Consider the following 16,559-nt stretch of genomic DNA (forward strand, 5'->3'; position numbering starts at 1 on the left):
CCTGTGTTCCTCTTTCCCAGGAACTTGGCAACTATGGTAGGGCAGAAAGCAGCTGATGCCAAAATAAAAAACTGAGCAGCATCACAACATAGGCAGACAGTATTTTCATGCCTATTGGATTTAAGAAAGCCTCTTTGCTAAATTAATACTACAGCAGTTTACACAATTAACAATTAGCTGGAGGCATAGTAATTACTGCAAAACAACCTCCCCTGCTCCCCCCAGTCCAATACACCCCGGCCTTTCAGGAATTTTTCTTTTTCCTGATGCTAACTCCTTCAATATGTTTACATGTAGAAGTCTCCATGTCCCCTGTTCTGTCAAGCAAGCCAAGCTCTCTCTCCTAGCATCTTGTGAAATAAGCTCTCTTCTTATAACTCAACTGTTTCTCTAACACCTCATTTGCAGCTGTCCACTGGAAACCTCATAATTGTCCATCCCTGAATGTTATTTACCCTGTTCACAGTTGAATTAATCCTAATAGTTCATTTCTCAAAAGAAACTTCATAACTGAGATTGCTTTTATCCTAAATCATTTTCACTCAATAACCTGTCATCTGCCAAACTTTTTGGTTTGCTATTTATTATTTTTGTCTGTGCTAGATAAAATCTTTTCTGTTTTCTCTTCTATTCTAGAGTTAGTCCACAACTCCTTCACATACCAAATTTAGTATTCTCTCCGTGGGTTTTATTAGACTGAATAATTGCTAGTATGCAGGAGAAAACTTCATTGGTAGAAAAGCACCCTGAACTCTAGACAGGGACAGAGCACACATGAGGAAGAGAGACTGAAGTATCCCTTCCAGACTTCCACCCACCCTAATGGACATTTTCACACCCATTATGGCTTCCCAAATGTGCTGAAAATCAAGGACTTCGCTTTCTATCCTGTCAGCTTTCCTAGAGCTCTGCATCAGAAACATGCTCAATTGTAAGAAGAACCAGACACTAATTGACTGGCAGCACAACTCTCTAAATACGTATCAACAAGTAAAAAGGGAAAAAATATATATGTCACCCAAACCCATAATGTGGATAGATTTCTATCAGCCACACAGTTTTGTGGAGACAGAAGCTAAAGCCACAGGCCCTCCTCGAGGATCCTTGCTCTTCATCAAGGGACAGAAACCACCCTGGCACCTGAGAGTAACCACATGGACAATGGTGCTCTTTAAAATAAAGGTAAATCTTTATAAAAGGTAAATAAAGGCTTAGGACATTGTGTCAGCAAAATGGCAATTCTCACATCACTGGTGACCTGCAAACCCTGAGCCTATCAAGTACCATCAGTTTCATTTCCTACCCTTGTGAACGCACAAGGGAACTGAAAATAAATTGTGTGGTGTTCAGTGTGTCTTCTCCTCGAGGCATGGGCTTCCAGTTTAATGCTCAGTAACCAGAGAGAATAAATCTATAAGGATTTAAGATTATGATCAAGGGAAAACCCTCCTGAGCCAATGGAAATGCTGGTGTGCAAGGTCTGGAGTGATTACATAATCATCTAATTAAGACAGAAACTTATTCCTATAAATGGCACCATTCCCGTTTGATTTAAAATGAGACACAGCCAACTACGTTTTGATCAAGTCTCATTTATGCAACATCAAAATAGCACTAGCTGCCTTCTACGTAAAAGGAAGAAAGAGCTGAGTGACATCTCCACAAGATTCTTATTTCACCCTAATCCACAGAGTAACCCAAGTGATTAAAAATGAAACATTGTGTAAGTCAAAACTGCCTCTTAACCTCTTTTGGCTTTAATTCACACACTTTATTAGAAATACGCAATATAGAAATATTATGTACATATAAAAATGTGTTGCTGATTTTTAAAAATAGCTCACATTTTAAATACCTATTTTTATTACACAATCTTTCACCCACAAAGGCAGATACACCCAAAAAAAGGACACCACACAAGCTACGATACCACAGACTTATGTTTGTACAGTTTCAGCTCCACTGCCTTGATACAATTTCACATGACATACCTAACACTCAAATAAAATGGGCTATAGAGTTTACCAAAATATCCACATTTTTGTTCCATTTACTGAAAGGAGTAGAGAAGCATTCAGAATTCCTACATGCTCACATGCACACCTCAGCCATCCACACACATCATTAGAACCTGAGCAGAACAAGTAGTTTAATGACACACTGCTGGGAAAGGCGGGGCTCAGATTTATGTAAGAACATGCTATAAGGAAGGAATAAATTATTTCTACTGCAGCTTTTAAAACAATTCTACTCTTTTTGAACACTGTACCAACCAGAATAGCATCATATTTAGAGTACCACTACAGAAATAAATGGCATAATGTGGAGAAACATAAAAAGTGTATACTCTATTGCTGTACATTTCTTAAGTTACAAATCAAACTGATGAAATGTCTGCATTTACAGTTACATTTCTAACACAAAATAGAAGCAGCATGCCAAAAGAAAGAATACTGTCATTATAAATGTGTCCAAAAATTCATTTGCACCCTGATAAAGTCACAGGCAGCAAGAGCCTACAGCATCTGGTCTTTCAGCATCCCAAAAAATACTACAGCTGGTCTTGGCAGAAAGTTTAAAAGTAGGTATATAAGTATTTTTAACCTGTCATTAACCGCAGTCTACATTGGTGGTGAGCAAAGAGATTATCAAAAAACATGTCTTGCATTACCTTCTTTTCTGTCACAAAGCTAGAGATGAAAATGTGATTAAAAAAATTAGAATAATCCTGGTTACCATAGAGGTGTTAACCTTTCCAATATTAATGTTCATACTAAGGCTTCTACTTTCTACTGCCTCTTCCCAGAAGTACTTGGAGTAATACTGCTAAGGCTTACATTTCAAATTATTCTCCAATCTCATATTCTAGTCTTTATATAATTCCAAGGTTGGCCCCCACTCCACAGATAAAAAAGCTGTTCTCCTGTCCAAGATAAGGAAAAAAATAAATACTTCAGCTGTGCCCCTCTGTGCCCTTACTTTCACTGCAAGAACAAAGAACAAGTAAACGAGAACAAGTAAAGAGGGATAAGTTTTGCCAATATGCACCAAGCAGTTAAGAATACAAAATGGATTATACCAGCAGTGTATGTATATAGATACAGATATATACACTGCTTGCAAGACTATACAATTTTGAGTGCACAGTGGTCACACCACATTTAGCAGAACAGAGGGTAAATTTTGCTGCCTTTAAGTAAGCAATCAACTGATCTGACTAGACTAATGGAAAGCAAGTACATTTACAAATTAAGTATTTGTAATCAACACAAATGTAAAGTTCTTCCATATCAGATGAATTGCTTAAAACATAATTTTCAACTTTAAATAATTATTCAACGCAAATATCAACTTTAGTGGTAAAAATTACAACTCATAGGTAGAGCCTTGATAAAGGCATGCTCCAACAGGTTATTAAAATAGCAAATAGTTCCTTTTACTCTTATATTTTGGCTCTGGATATCTACAGAACAAAAATCCACGTGAATGGTAACAGAAAAAAAACTCTTCCAGTGGTTATGTAAAAGAATATAAAAAGAATCACAGTAGAAATCTACATTTTATTTCTACTTCAATTAGTGCACAGTTCTAAACACCATTACTTACAAATTAACAGCATAAAAATGTTATTGGTTGCATGATTAGGAACATTGTTTCATATGATAAAGGGGGCTTTGTATGGATGTAAATAGCATTAGCTGCTTCACTTAAAATACACCTTTAACATTTGTTTTATTTATCTAAAGGAAATTAGCGAGAATATCTATGCTAACATTCACTGCTCTATTTTTTTATTCTTGGTTTTTTCTTCAGATAATAATTCTGTGTCCTCTCATCATCTGGTGTCACCCCACCCTTAGACACGCCTGCTTGCATTTTAGTTAACAAGATATCTGCGTATTTGCATTCTTTTACTAATTCTGATTAATATTACCCTGACAATAATGCAAAGCAACAGACAAAAGCAAAGCAATAAACAAAAGCCCTGAAAAAATAGACATTAAGTCACCATTTCTTTCCAATTTGCTAAATCAAGTTGATAATTAACCTGTCATTTACAGCACACCCTTTGCAAATCAGGCAATGGTGGTAACTGAGGAAATTAATTAAGCTAACTTTAATTTCATTTTGCATTTTACATTAGCTTGGCAAGCTAAGGTGAGAAATAACAAAGATGATAATAAAGTTCCACCTACGTGAATTCTTCTGAGTATTCTCAGTGCCTCCCGGAGATGACATGGCAGTAAGAAATAAACAAGTAAAAAGAAACCCAGCACTGGTCAAGTGAAAGCTCCAGTTACCAAGCAGCCCTGGCGATGTGCATCTTCAGTGATGCAGAACAAAGCCCTTGGCCAGAAGGCTGCTGCTCCAAAGCAGGGGTACCGCGACGGGCAGGTTCCGATGGGCCACTGGCACGCAGATGCAGCTGCACACACATGGATGCTTCAAGGCAGCGCCTCCCCAGAACCTGAGCACAGGCTCCCAGCAGCTGGGCTCCACCAGAAATGCAGGCATGTATTTGGGAAGATACCACACGCTGCTGAACCAAGGGGTGCTGCGGAGACTGAAATCTTCCCAGCGGGATCTAATCCGATGACACGCAGCCACAGCATGTGTTTACTTGGCAGAGAGCTGGGAGCGGCTGCACATGATGCGGGAGCAAGGGGAAAGGCACAGAAGGGCTCTGAATTCTTTTTTAATTAGGCACTGTTCACAAGGCTCACCCCTTAAAGTGCCTGTCCTTAACATGGCTTAGCTCAGATACCCCACAAACCAGATTACATACTATTCTTACTTCACACATAAAATATTAAAAGCCTTGCATGTGATTTTCAAATAAATCAGAACAGTATTCTCCACTGAAAACTGAATTTTCTGTATTATATATCCAGGCTACATTTTCATCAAAAACTGAAAAAAAAAATAAAAAATACAGCAACAGCATATGACTGAGAATCTCTGGCTGTGCTGATGCTGCAGTTACACAACAGTGCATTTTATGTTCAAAAACTGTAAGGCATTCCTCAGAATTGGGAACCCTGGCACACGTTGACTTTTCAGTTTAGGAGGGTGCACAGTGATGCCAGAAACCAGGACAGCCATAGCAATTCCTTTCCTTTTCTTAAAAAGATCACATTTAGCAAACCTTCCCTTCTCTAAAAATACAGAGTAGGGACAAAAAGCTATTATATTACAAATACTTCTCCAATCGATATCATTAAAAGTAAAAACACCCAGAATGTTTGGCCTACACAACTTGGGTTTAACTGGTGAAAATAACACCAAAAATATCTATGAGAAAGATTAAAAGAATAATAATAATCATGAGATAATCCCGCTTCCGTCTGGACTTCAGTAATTAAAGGATGAATTCAAGTTAGAGCTGCAGACAGAACTGACTTCTATTTTTTTCCACATCAGTCATTTAAGCATTAGAGACAATTAAAATATTACACTTTAAAATATTTTCTGTTCTACATAAACTGAGTATGACAGGACTTACGTTCCCATGAAATTGTTTCCTATTATCTACACAGTTTGCTATTCACCCTGGCAATGGCTGAAGAAAATCCCTGTTGTTACCCTGGCCTCCTCCACTCCTCATAAAACCAGGATTCTGCAAGGCTGATTCCAGCATAGAGTAAACTTTCACCACAGCCAACAGGACCTGCACCTGCACACCCATGAGGCATCTTATCTTAAGCTGCAGTGATGCCAAATTTGTTGTGTTACATCTGACCTCTGAAAGGGCTTTTGACTCAGTGCAATACTAGATTACAAAGAGATAGGAATCAGGGGAAAAAAGAGAGAACTACATAAAATGCGTAATTATTAAAATTTGTTGGGAGGATAAACCAGCCCCCTCAAAATGCAGTGCAAAGACAAGATGAGAGGGCATATGGGTGTCTCACGAAATAAAACCCACAAGATTCTCTAAAAATACATGTAGATGAAGCAGAATTTAATAGAAAGGAAGGTTCTTGCTCTGCACTCTTACCCAGTCAGAATTAGCATTAAAAAACCCCTGATAAACACAAGGTTTCAGAAGTATCAGCAACGTCAGCACTCTATAGGTTATGCTAATTCATTGTCTGAACAGTACTTTCAGGTGACAGCCATCACTCAAAATCCTGAAATCTAGTTGAGCATGGAGGCTACAAACTGCACTATCAAATCTGCAATGTAAAAAGTTACATTACAGCCAAACACACAACAAACAAACAAACAAACAAACAAACTAACTAACTAACTAACTCATTTAAAGCATTAAACTAGAAGTGGTTTAGGGTAGAAGGGACAAAACCAAAACTTATCTTTGATCGGCCAAGTTACAACAGCACATGCTGTTTATTCCAAGAAAATCTGACTATCTAGTTTGCCCATAAATAATCTGGTCTCTCTATTGGAGCTTTTTGAAACTTCCTTTAGAAACCCTACTCCCTATTTACAGCTTTGAAAATTCAGGCCTTTTTCCAATATATAACCACCTTAGTAATGAATGCCATTCTATCATGACAATCCACCTAAGGCTGTATTGACACTAACAAAAATAGCCCTGTTTTCACCTCACCAGTTGAAAACGAATAAAAAATGAACAAAAGGAAATAATTCCTCATCATATCAAATTATTAAGAGCTGAGGTTTTTCAGTCTGGAGAAAAGATTACTTCAGAGAGACCTCACTGTGGTCTTAAGGGGGCTTATGAAAAGGAAGGAGAGGGACTTTCTAAACGGGCCAATAGTGACAGGACAAGGGGCAATGGATTTGAAATGAAAGACTGCAGGTTTAGATTAGATGTCAGGAAGAAATTCTTTACTCAGTTGGTGGTGAGGCACTGGCACAGGCTGGCCAGAGAGGCTGTGGATGCCTTGTCCCTGGAAGTGTTCAAGGCCAGGTTGGACGGGGCTCCGAGCAACCCGGGCTAGTGAGTGGCACCCCAGCCATGGCAGAGGGGTTGGAAACAGAGGATCTTTAAGGTCTCTTTCAGCCCAAACCATTATATATTGAGTTAGTTGACAATGCAGCCTCCTTTGGGCAAAGCACAAATGGAAATGGGCTTTCTGATGTAGTAATCAAAGGTAGAATTGTAGATAATTTTGTTTCTACAGTTGAAATATGCCAATTGAAATGTACAATTTCAATTACAATGAAATGTAAATTCTATTTCTTGTATAGAAAATATTATCTGTCTTGAAGATTCGACGCTTATTAACATATTAGATAAATTTCTTTCCAGTCATCTGCAAAATAAATGCATACACAAGATATTATCCATTGTAGTTTGCTTCCCTCCCAGTCTTAATACTTATTCCAGCAAATGTTTTTCTGCCTTGGCAAAGGCAGCTAATACATTTTCAATTACACCCCATGCTCAATTTATGTTGCCAACTGAGAACAAAGTCATGTTCAGAGGGTCAGCAAGAGGCAAGCAATTGCTTTTGTGCATTATCCCAGAAAAATGAAAACTTTCACTGTTCCTGGGTATGTATTCATAGACAGGACAAGTTCTCAAAGTATGCCATTAAGTTTGAAAACTCAGCCAAACAAAATCAGATGCACACAACTCATCACCATCCACCTGTGGGCTACAGAAATGTAATTTGAAAGCTCAACACTCAACATTTCAGTGTTGGTAATATCTGTCCAGATGTATAAAGATTCAATTATTTCCTGGGAAGGACTGAAAACAGTGAGTGACCAAGACTGAACCCTTAAATTCCTCTGTTTAAAAGGATTTTAAAACAAAAACACTGTTTTTTAAAAGGTTTGATTTTAAGGCCATACCATTTCAAGGAGAGCAAAAAAGGAGCAAAAATAGAAGACACAAAAAGATAGATACAGACCTAGAAACTGTAAACAGATGCAAGAGTCTGCAAGCCTGAAAACATAAAAAGTAAAATCAAAAGCAAGGTAGCTATAAGGACAAATCAGAATCTTGTTTCCTCCTCCATCTGTTTCATCCTATTACACTAAAATGGGGGACTTAAGTAATTAACCTTTCACTCAAGGTTTGACCAGAAGTGCCCAAGACTCAAATCTTTCTGTTCCCTAGAGAATGGTTATCATATGTAAGAGTCTTGGTCAGTTCTTGCCACAAACAACACAGAGCATCCAAAGTTGCAAGGCCCTCCTTCCATAGCCCAGATGGGAAAGAAGCTAGTAAAACACAGAACTAACTAGAAATCTATCAGGGTATTTTCAGCTCATAGCAAAATTATGAGGAAAACCCCTCATATCAGAATATAAATCTGAAATTTTAATTCCACTTTAGCTTTATTACAAATGAATTAAGAAATTATCTCCTAACTGTTCTCTGGTATGACAAAACAAGAGTTGTCTGTGCTACAAGGTTTAAATATCTGGACCACAGAAATGTTAAAGTAATTGAACTCCATGTGGCTGGAATTAATTTCTACCACAATGTCACCTTACTCTTGCTCAAAAGAAACATACAGGATTATGTGCTCAAAATGACAGCTCAACTTCAAGAGCAGCTACGTCACTGAATTTATGAGCTTTGTCAACCACGAGCTGTAAAGACCTCCACTGCATATTACTCATGCATCTGGAAGGCAATACGAAGAGCAGGAAAAAGGAGTTTTACTTTGACAGCCATCAGAACACAGCACGATAAAGAGGATCCATAGACTGGTTGAAAAAAAAAATCAGTTTGACATATTATTTGTTAAAGTGAGTAGATTTCAAAAAAATGGCAAACAAAGAGATGGAGTCAACAGACTGCTCCAAATATTGTGTGCTCTTAGAAAGAGGGAACAGTGAAAGTCCAGAAATTAAAGTTTGGATATAAACATATTTAAGCTCCTGATAAAAGGACTGGAAAACTGCAATTTCAACAGCAGCATATTAGATGTATGAATAGGGATGCCAAAAAAATCTGCATATCAAATCTGACCTAATGACTTAACCTTGAAGGCAAAAGCAAGAAAAAACACCTCTTTACTTCACAGGTCAGTTTCTCAGGGAATATTATGATAAAGCTGTTAAAACTTAAAAGGCCTTGTTAGGGAGAGACCTCCGATTCAAAAGGCTGAAAACCTATTTTGTTCTACTGTAAACAAAAGTGCTGAAAATGGTCATATGACCTGTTTCCCTGAGCTCAAATCAAACTAATCCTGCTAAAGCTTAGAAATATGCATGACTCAGTAGCCAAAGCCATGTGCGTATTTGCCCTTGCAAAGTTGCTGCCACCTTTCATTGTCCAGAAGTGCTGTGTTGCTGATCTCCAAACAGCCTCTAGTGCTTTAGTTCTCTTTCCAGAAAAGAACTCAAAACATTGCATCCTGAACCTTCTATTAAAATGGATTTTTACAAACAATTTTGAAATCTATTATGTATATAGTTCCTATTTGGATAAACTAGAAGTACACTCAACAACATATGTTATTATGACTGTGCAATTCCACTACTTTCAAAACTTTTAGTTTTTCCCTACTCTCTCACTGCTGATTACCTACCCCATTATCTACTCCATTCTTCCATCTTCTAATGAGATTAATAGTATTCTGTAACTATTTACTACACAACCCTGGCTGCTCTGGAACGAAAGGAATATTAACTCTAAAAAGAAAAAAAATTTTTAATTAAAAAAAATGGTACCATGTGCCTAGAAGGATGATGGAATGATTTGAAATCTCAGTGCAGGCTTAAATGCACTAGGTTTCAAGTATCAGAAGCAAATAACCACATATGTGCTATCCAATTTCCAGCCTCTCAGCTGTAAAATGAAAATGATACCTTCCTAAACGATGCAAGAGCACAACCCGTCAAATACTAAAATCAAAACCACACATAAATATCAAGTAAACTAAACTCTACTATTACAAGAAATTGCCAAGATTCAGAACAGAACACTTTTTTTTAGCATCTTTACGAGTGTCAGCCAAGACAGGACAGCACAGAGCATGAGCCAGTTCCTACAAGCAGTTTTCCCAAGACTGAAATTGGTGCAAGCTAGAAAGAAACTTGCAGGCTACTCCATATGGCACACCAATGTTTTCCAATTCATAACCACCATCTTTTATAGCAAAGACCTCTAAGATAAAGTACTAAAAAAAGATAAGGAACTGGACAATCTTTGAGATGTTCTGTCCCCATACTTCACATACACAAATGCCAATGCTTACAGCAGCATCGACAAAGACATCACACACTCATTCCCTGCCTACTTCAGAGAGAGATGTTTAACACCAAAAAAAAAGGAGAAAAGCTTCTAACCTTCACTTTCTCAGCACCACAGATTATTAAATAATAATCAATTTCAATTACTCTGTAATAGAAAACCCTTGTGGTTGAAAGAAGAGAGACTGGAAAGGTTTGTCCTGCGCCTGCACACTGTGGGTGCAGCAAACAACAAAGGAGAATGTCTAGCCCTGTAAAAATAAGTCTTAAAACAAAAGGAAGAACAGCAAAATCTATTCCTCACCATGAAATAGAGTACAATCTCCAATACCAACATGAAAATGGCAGAAACAAATTCTAAAACATTGACAGGAACAAAAGTAATTCATAATTTCTCAAAGTAGTATTACATTCTTATTTATTCTTATGCTCCTTAAATGTACTAACATCAATGAGCAAGAGAGTCAGTGGATTCTAAACACTTTTCAATGCTGCAAACTGGCATATATACATTCCTTGTAAGGGCCTCTTCTGGGTGACCCCTGGTATCTTCAAAAAATATACTTAAAAGATAAATGAATTACCACTTTGCACCTTGGCACACACAGTGGGAAGTTGTAAATAAAACCAGGAATGATTCCATTTCCTGGTTGTGTAGATTTTGCTTTGATATTAAAATAAATAAATACTAGGTGTATATATAAGGGCACTTTAAATGTTTTTAAGGTTACAGACATTGGAAGATTTCACAAATTTACTACAGACTACCTGTATACCTATTTGTATTTACACATCTACAAAACTCCAGGGAAGTAAAGTTTTAAAACAGATCTGAGGTCTGTGAAGCCACTCAGCAGCCTTGTGAGTCACACCTGCACTCTCAGGGTCAGTGCCAACATAAAATTTGCATTTTTTTCTGTATTCACTGTGCAATTGATGGCATGCATCACAGCATTCAAGTTTCTAGGGCTGAGCTAATTTGAATCTCAGACTAGACCATTCAGTTTCTTAACTCCAGCAAAACTTACTTTCTATCCTGAGCAAGGCATAAGAACTCATCACTGGTGAACATGAGAGTTGCATCTGGACACTGAAAAAAGTGCATACAACTCTCTTTTAACCCTTCTAGCAAACATATGGAAGGAATTTTTTGGTGGTACTTTAATTCCTGCATCTTCAGATAAAGTGATCTTGTATCTTTATGGAAAATATTTTTATGCAAGACATTTACCATCCTTATATCCTGGAAGCTATTACTTTTTAGCATATGGTATTCAAATTCACAAATAACAAGTTACTATTATAAAAAAATGGCATTTCGGGTTTTGCCATTGGAACAGATTTTAATGTACAATGATTTCAAGTGCAAATGCACTAAAAAATACAAGTGTACAGGAAGATATTTTAAACAGTTGTTCTTTATAGACCCTGCACTTGGTATTTCATGAACAGAATGCTGAGGAAGACATTTCACTCTAGACAGTTATGCAAAGATAAATTAGTTGAAGATGTAGCCTATACTTGCAATATTAAAATGTAAAGAACCATCTACTCAACTACTTCACATGCTTCAGTTGGAACCAACTTTTCCTGGTTTCTTTTGCTTTTTAAATAACAGTGTTAGGCTGTTAACTTAAGACACACTGCTTGCTCTTGCTGCTGCCTTTTCCTTTCTCTGTGACAGGATTCCTATGGACATCCACAGAGTTATCTCAGTGTGCTTCATCAACTGGAACTAAAGCCAACCAAGTGACAGATCATTTTTGCCAAAATCTAGTAAGACCTGGAAGCAGCTCAAAACAGAAAACTCAAGTAGGAGCCCCGAGTAAAACTGGGCAAAGCTGTCCTAGAACCAAAACATCTGCCATTATGTAAAAATCCTCCACAACTAGGAATCTCCTACTCTCCCTATTTCCAGCTGATAAAAGATATGCCAGATAATAACGTAAGGTCCAAAGGGCCAGAAAAAGACTGACTGAAGCCAATATAATGAATATCTCTACTTCATAATCTGAGTTGACAACAAAAAATTCCAAAATCTGAGAACTTAGTGAGTCAGAAACCCAAGAATATTCCCTCCAAGTATGTACTTTCAATCAATTGTACACCTGGATATTTAGTAGTTTAATCCAAATTTCCTGGGAATAGTCAGGCAAAACAGTGAAAACTGTTGCCAAAATCAAAACACTGAATCTATTGTTTGTTTTAAACCTTCTTGTTGTCATCTTCTAGAAAGGAATTAGACTTGCTTCACAAGACCATTCTTGAAATTTTCTTAGCTATTACTCCCCTTCTCTTCTGTCAGGTACAAGCTTGTCCGCCAGTTCGCTGTACAAAAAACCCACACAAATTAGGCTGACAGATGTTTAATATACATTTTCCACGATGCATCCCTCTATGCTTATCTAGCCTGCTCTTGGCTACTAAGACCAGTCTTTCAAAACCAATACTGGAAATCCATCTGCCTCTGTATCCATTGCTTATTTTGGTATAAATTTCAAGGTCAACACACAGCTAGCACGTTCCTCTTCCATCAAAATAATTGTCTTTGTAAAATACTTACTGTCAAATAGCATTAAAGTCTCTATTAAAACAAGAAGGGGCCTAGGGAAAAATTACTTTGTAAACCACTCTTCTGGCTTCCAGAAACTCACTTAAAATACTTGATCAATACAGACAAAAAACCAGGATTCACTGTTCTCACAAGCACCAGGTACTACAAAGCAGCTGCCTTGCTTTGGATCAGAAGGAGCCTGGCATTACCTTCTGTTTTATATTGAGCTGCTCTATGTTGAAAGCTGTCAAATCAATCAACAAAAGGGTTGGTTTGGTAAGTTACAGAAAAAGTGACATTTTACATAATCTCTGTTGCTTATCTATTACTGTAACTGTTATTTTCCTTTTGTAGCACTACAAAGATGAGATGGTAATGAACTGAAAAGGCAAAGGAATGCAGCTGATAGAAATTTCCATCCCTCCTTTCAATTTCAAGAGACAATTGATTGACATAAGTCAATGCACCCAACTTCATTCTCATAAATACTAGTCACAAAACCACAGTCACATCCTATCCAAAGGAAGAGAAAATAGCAATTCTCAAGGTGATCAAACATTAATGTCAGTAGGTAGAGTAAGCCCCAGTTTAGGATTTACTGAAAATGGGACGGTGTTCCATCTATGTACCAAAGATAAAGCAATAGCACATGACAGAGTTGCCAGCCATTACATCATATATTGGACAAATATTTGTATATATCATTGAGTGTCTCCAACAAGTTGAGCTACAAAAATTAAATTTGCATAATATTGCAAAAATTCCCAGGAAACAGCCAGACAAGAACCTAACATGTAACAGCCTGCAACATGTGCCAAAAATATATCTGTGCTGAAAGAGACATCAACTAGCGGAAGAAAAAGCCCTTAAATACAAAAATTGAACACCAAGGGAAAGGCTTGAGTTAGATAAGGGAATCTCTGAAACCTAGATAAGACAACAAAATATCTGTGTTCTCCCTACACTTGGGACTCTATAAAAAAAAAAAACAAACCCGTAGCAAGAACAGGTAAAATGAAAAATACACAGCCTGCTGGGTCGACACAAAATTAACACTGTCAAATGTAGAAGGGCAAAAGTTCCTTCCTAATTTCACTTAATACACAAATTACCATAACTCTTACAAACATTTAAGTAGAAAATAAAAATAGAATTTACCTTTAAATGTCTCCAGTTCCTTCCTGTTGGAGAAGAGCAGAATTAAAAAAATAATTAGAAATACCACATGTAGAGCTACAGGATTTATTTTACATGCTTTAAGACTCACTAAAAGACAAAAATCAAAGAATTTGACTGTCACCATATATATCAGTAATAGTACTACATGTGTTTACCTAGAGCAAACAAGATCAATCTGTTTTAAATTAGGCCACTCCTTCTTTATAAACATGTACAATTATACAAATTCTGCACACTTATACCTAGCTACATAATTTCCAGATACACTGCTCCAAAAATAACCAAGACTTCCTAAGGCATTAGTTACTAAAGCATCCTTTACTTAGCAGAGATTTTCCAATTTACAGCACAGTGAATAACAATTTTTGTTCCATTTTTATCAATGCTACTCAAAAACATCTTTGCAACACTAAAGGAGAAAAATTTGACAGTATCGCTCAAAGAGAAAGACAGGCAAAGAGACATACAGTGACATTCCTCAGAGGAGAGGATTTTCAAGTATGGAATATGACACATAACCCACAGTACCCATGTACCAGAAAGCTTAAGAAAGGAAGAAAAAGATAAGAATATCTCTTTTGCCTTCGTACCAGACCACTTTCTACTTTTAGTCGTTATGAAATTGTGAATGCAGAAGCTATAAAATGAACAGAAATATCTTCTCTGTTTTAAAGAAATTGCAAAATGCTCCAACTGCCATTACTACAACGCAGTGATTCATCATGAATTTTAAGGCCAAAGAAGAATCAATGTAATAACTGAGATAAGGCAGAATGCTGGTCTTACAAAACACTCATTTAAATCAAACATTTTTTCAGTCTGCACCTCAGAGAATGCCTAGTTAAATTCTGAATTCAGAAGCAAAAGTGACTGTAAGAAAACTAAAGACTGAATTCACAGTTGACCAGATAAAGTATTCTATTCTCTATCCACTGACTAAAGCACTCTTCAGTCACCTACCAGAGACACTGTTTCACAATGCAGATGCTATACCTTAATAAGTCCTTCTATCCCTTAACACATGATGCAATTCAGCATTTATTCTTGCATCAAGAACAGACAAAACTCACTCAAAGCTGAAATAGTTTATTCTCTAAGCAGGCCAAAATATTATAAAAGAAGCAAGAGAATGCATTTACCTCCACATTTTCAGAGAACATCCCACTTTTGTCACCAAGTGTTAAATACAGGTTTTTGAAAGAATGGGTGCTTTACTAGGAAATAAGCTAGAGTGTGATTCACAGTAAAGAATTCTAATAGTTGCAACTTCCTGTGAGCATCTGTTTCCTTTCCTGCTTTTCCTCCATCCCTTTCCCAAGGTAGTTTCTCCCTGTTATATCAGAGAAAAAAGCCACTTTACAATACCTGTGATTTGCAAGTTCATACCCCAAAAATTTTTTCCTAGCCTGTATACTCTGAATAGAGTTACAAAATTCTTAAACACTCTCACAAGTCGCCATCCTTTTTTAAAATAATGTAACAGTAGTTGAGGAAACAACAATCACAGGAAATGGTTGTTTTCCATGGACTGAAACAAAACCATAGCAGAAGAAACATCTTGTGAAAGTAAGAGGGGAAAAACTACACTACTTGCACCAAAAATCAAGAGATTTTATGACACATGTCTACAAAAGGAAAGACGAAACAATTACTGCCATTGTGTCGAAAAAGATTAGTAAACAAGATGGGAATACAGTAATCAAGTGACAAATCACTCATTTTGTCTAAACCCCCAGAATTTTCCTTTTCAAAATCCATCAATATTTTTAGGTTTGAGATGCACTAAGATGTTGTTCCTATATCCATATACATAATTACCATTTATTAAGAAAGTTGGAAATTAATATTTGACAAAAACTTCTTTCCCTCTGAAAAATCAAAAGTATCTATGATTAGTATACAGTAAAAATACAGACTTGAAATTTAAGGATCTGTACTTCCTAGTATCCTCATACCAATTCAGATCCAAAGACTGAAGATTTTATATTTTACACAGCATGAATTAATCATATCTTGTGGTTTCTCACATGACTTTCAATAAAACTCTTATTTAGAAATACATAATGAAGTACATGCTTACTGAAACCACATTCAGCATCAGCAACATGAAAGATTTTTTTTTATTCATTAAGCCAAATTATCCAAATAAAAACTTGAAAGTTTAAAAATTTTAATCCTTAATCTCATTTATCAGCAGCTGTGGTAAGAACATGACACTAAACTGAGAAGCGGAAAGGAAATTGACTTGTGATGACATTGGGAAAACAAATGGCTTAAGAGTATATCAGTACATTTTCTAGTTGGGTAATTAAGACCTGGCACACAGATGTACAGAGAAAAACATATAACGGAGTATTACACTTCTCCCCTTTACAAGTAAATAAATGTCTTTGTTGTTTGCTGATAAACTGCCAGAAGGAAGATACCTCCTTTGTCTTCTCTAAGAGTCTAGTGACAAAAGGTCATCTGCAGAATACACTGACCTCACAGTAAGAACTGAACTTCATATTTGGAACACAGACAAAGTAAAGAAACAGCAATTTGGGAGAGTAATTAAAATTAAAAGGATTAAATTGAAAGCAGTTTTAGAAAAGTGGCCTTCAAAGCAAGGTTAAAAGACAAGCAGAAGGAGATATATACGGCAATAGAAAGCATTCCACAGGGAAATGCCCCTGGATCTTAAAGA

At 36.7% G+C, this 16,559-nt stretch overlaps 1 protein-coding gene and 1 long non-coding RNA gene across 6 annotated transcripts in view; one reads left to right on the top strand and one right to left on the bottom strand.

Moving 5' to 3' along the window:
- Positions 1-16,559, top strand: part of LOC132073135 (uncharacterized) — a 1,090,256-nt gene that overhangs the window by 709,964 nt on the left and 363,733 nt on the right. The gene's annotated exons all lie outside the window — the stretch shown is intronic.
- The window catches only part of DTNBP1 (dystrobrevin binding protein 1), a 62,182-nt gene that overhangs the window by 21,274 nt on the left and 24,349 nt on the right, over positions 1-16,559 (bottom strand). For both annotated transcript variants that reach the window (XM_059471894.1, XM_059471903.1), the window contains exon 7: positions 13,853-13,875. In XM_059471894.1, coding sequence (XP_059327877.1) covers positions 13,853-13,875 — 23 coding nt within the window. The remainder of the gene's footprint in view (positions 1-13,852; positions 13,876-16,559) is intronic.

This window comes from Ammospiza nelsoni, chromosome 1 (assembly GCF_027579445.1).
Source record: "Ammospiza nelsoni isolate bAmmNel1 chromosome 1, bAmmNel1.pri, whole genome shotgun sequence".
Classification (NCBI taxonomy): Eukaryota; Metazoa; Chordata; class Aves; order Passeriformes; family Passerellidae; genus Ammospiza; species Ammospiza nelsoni.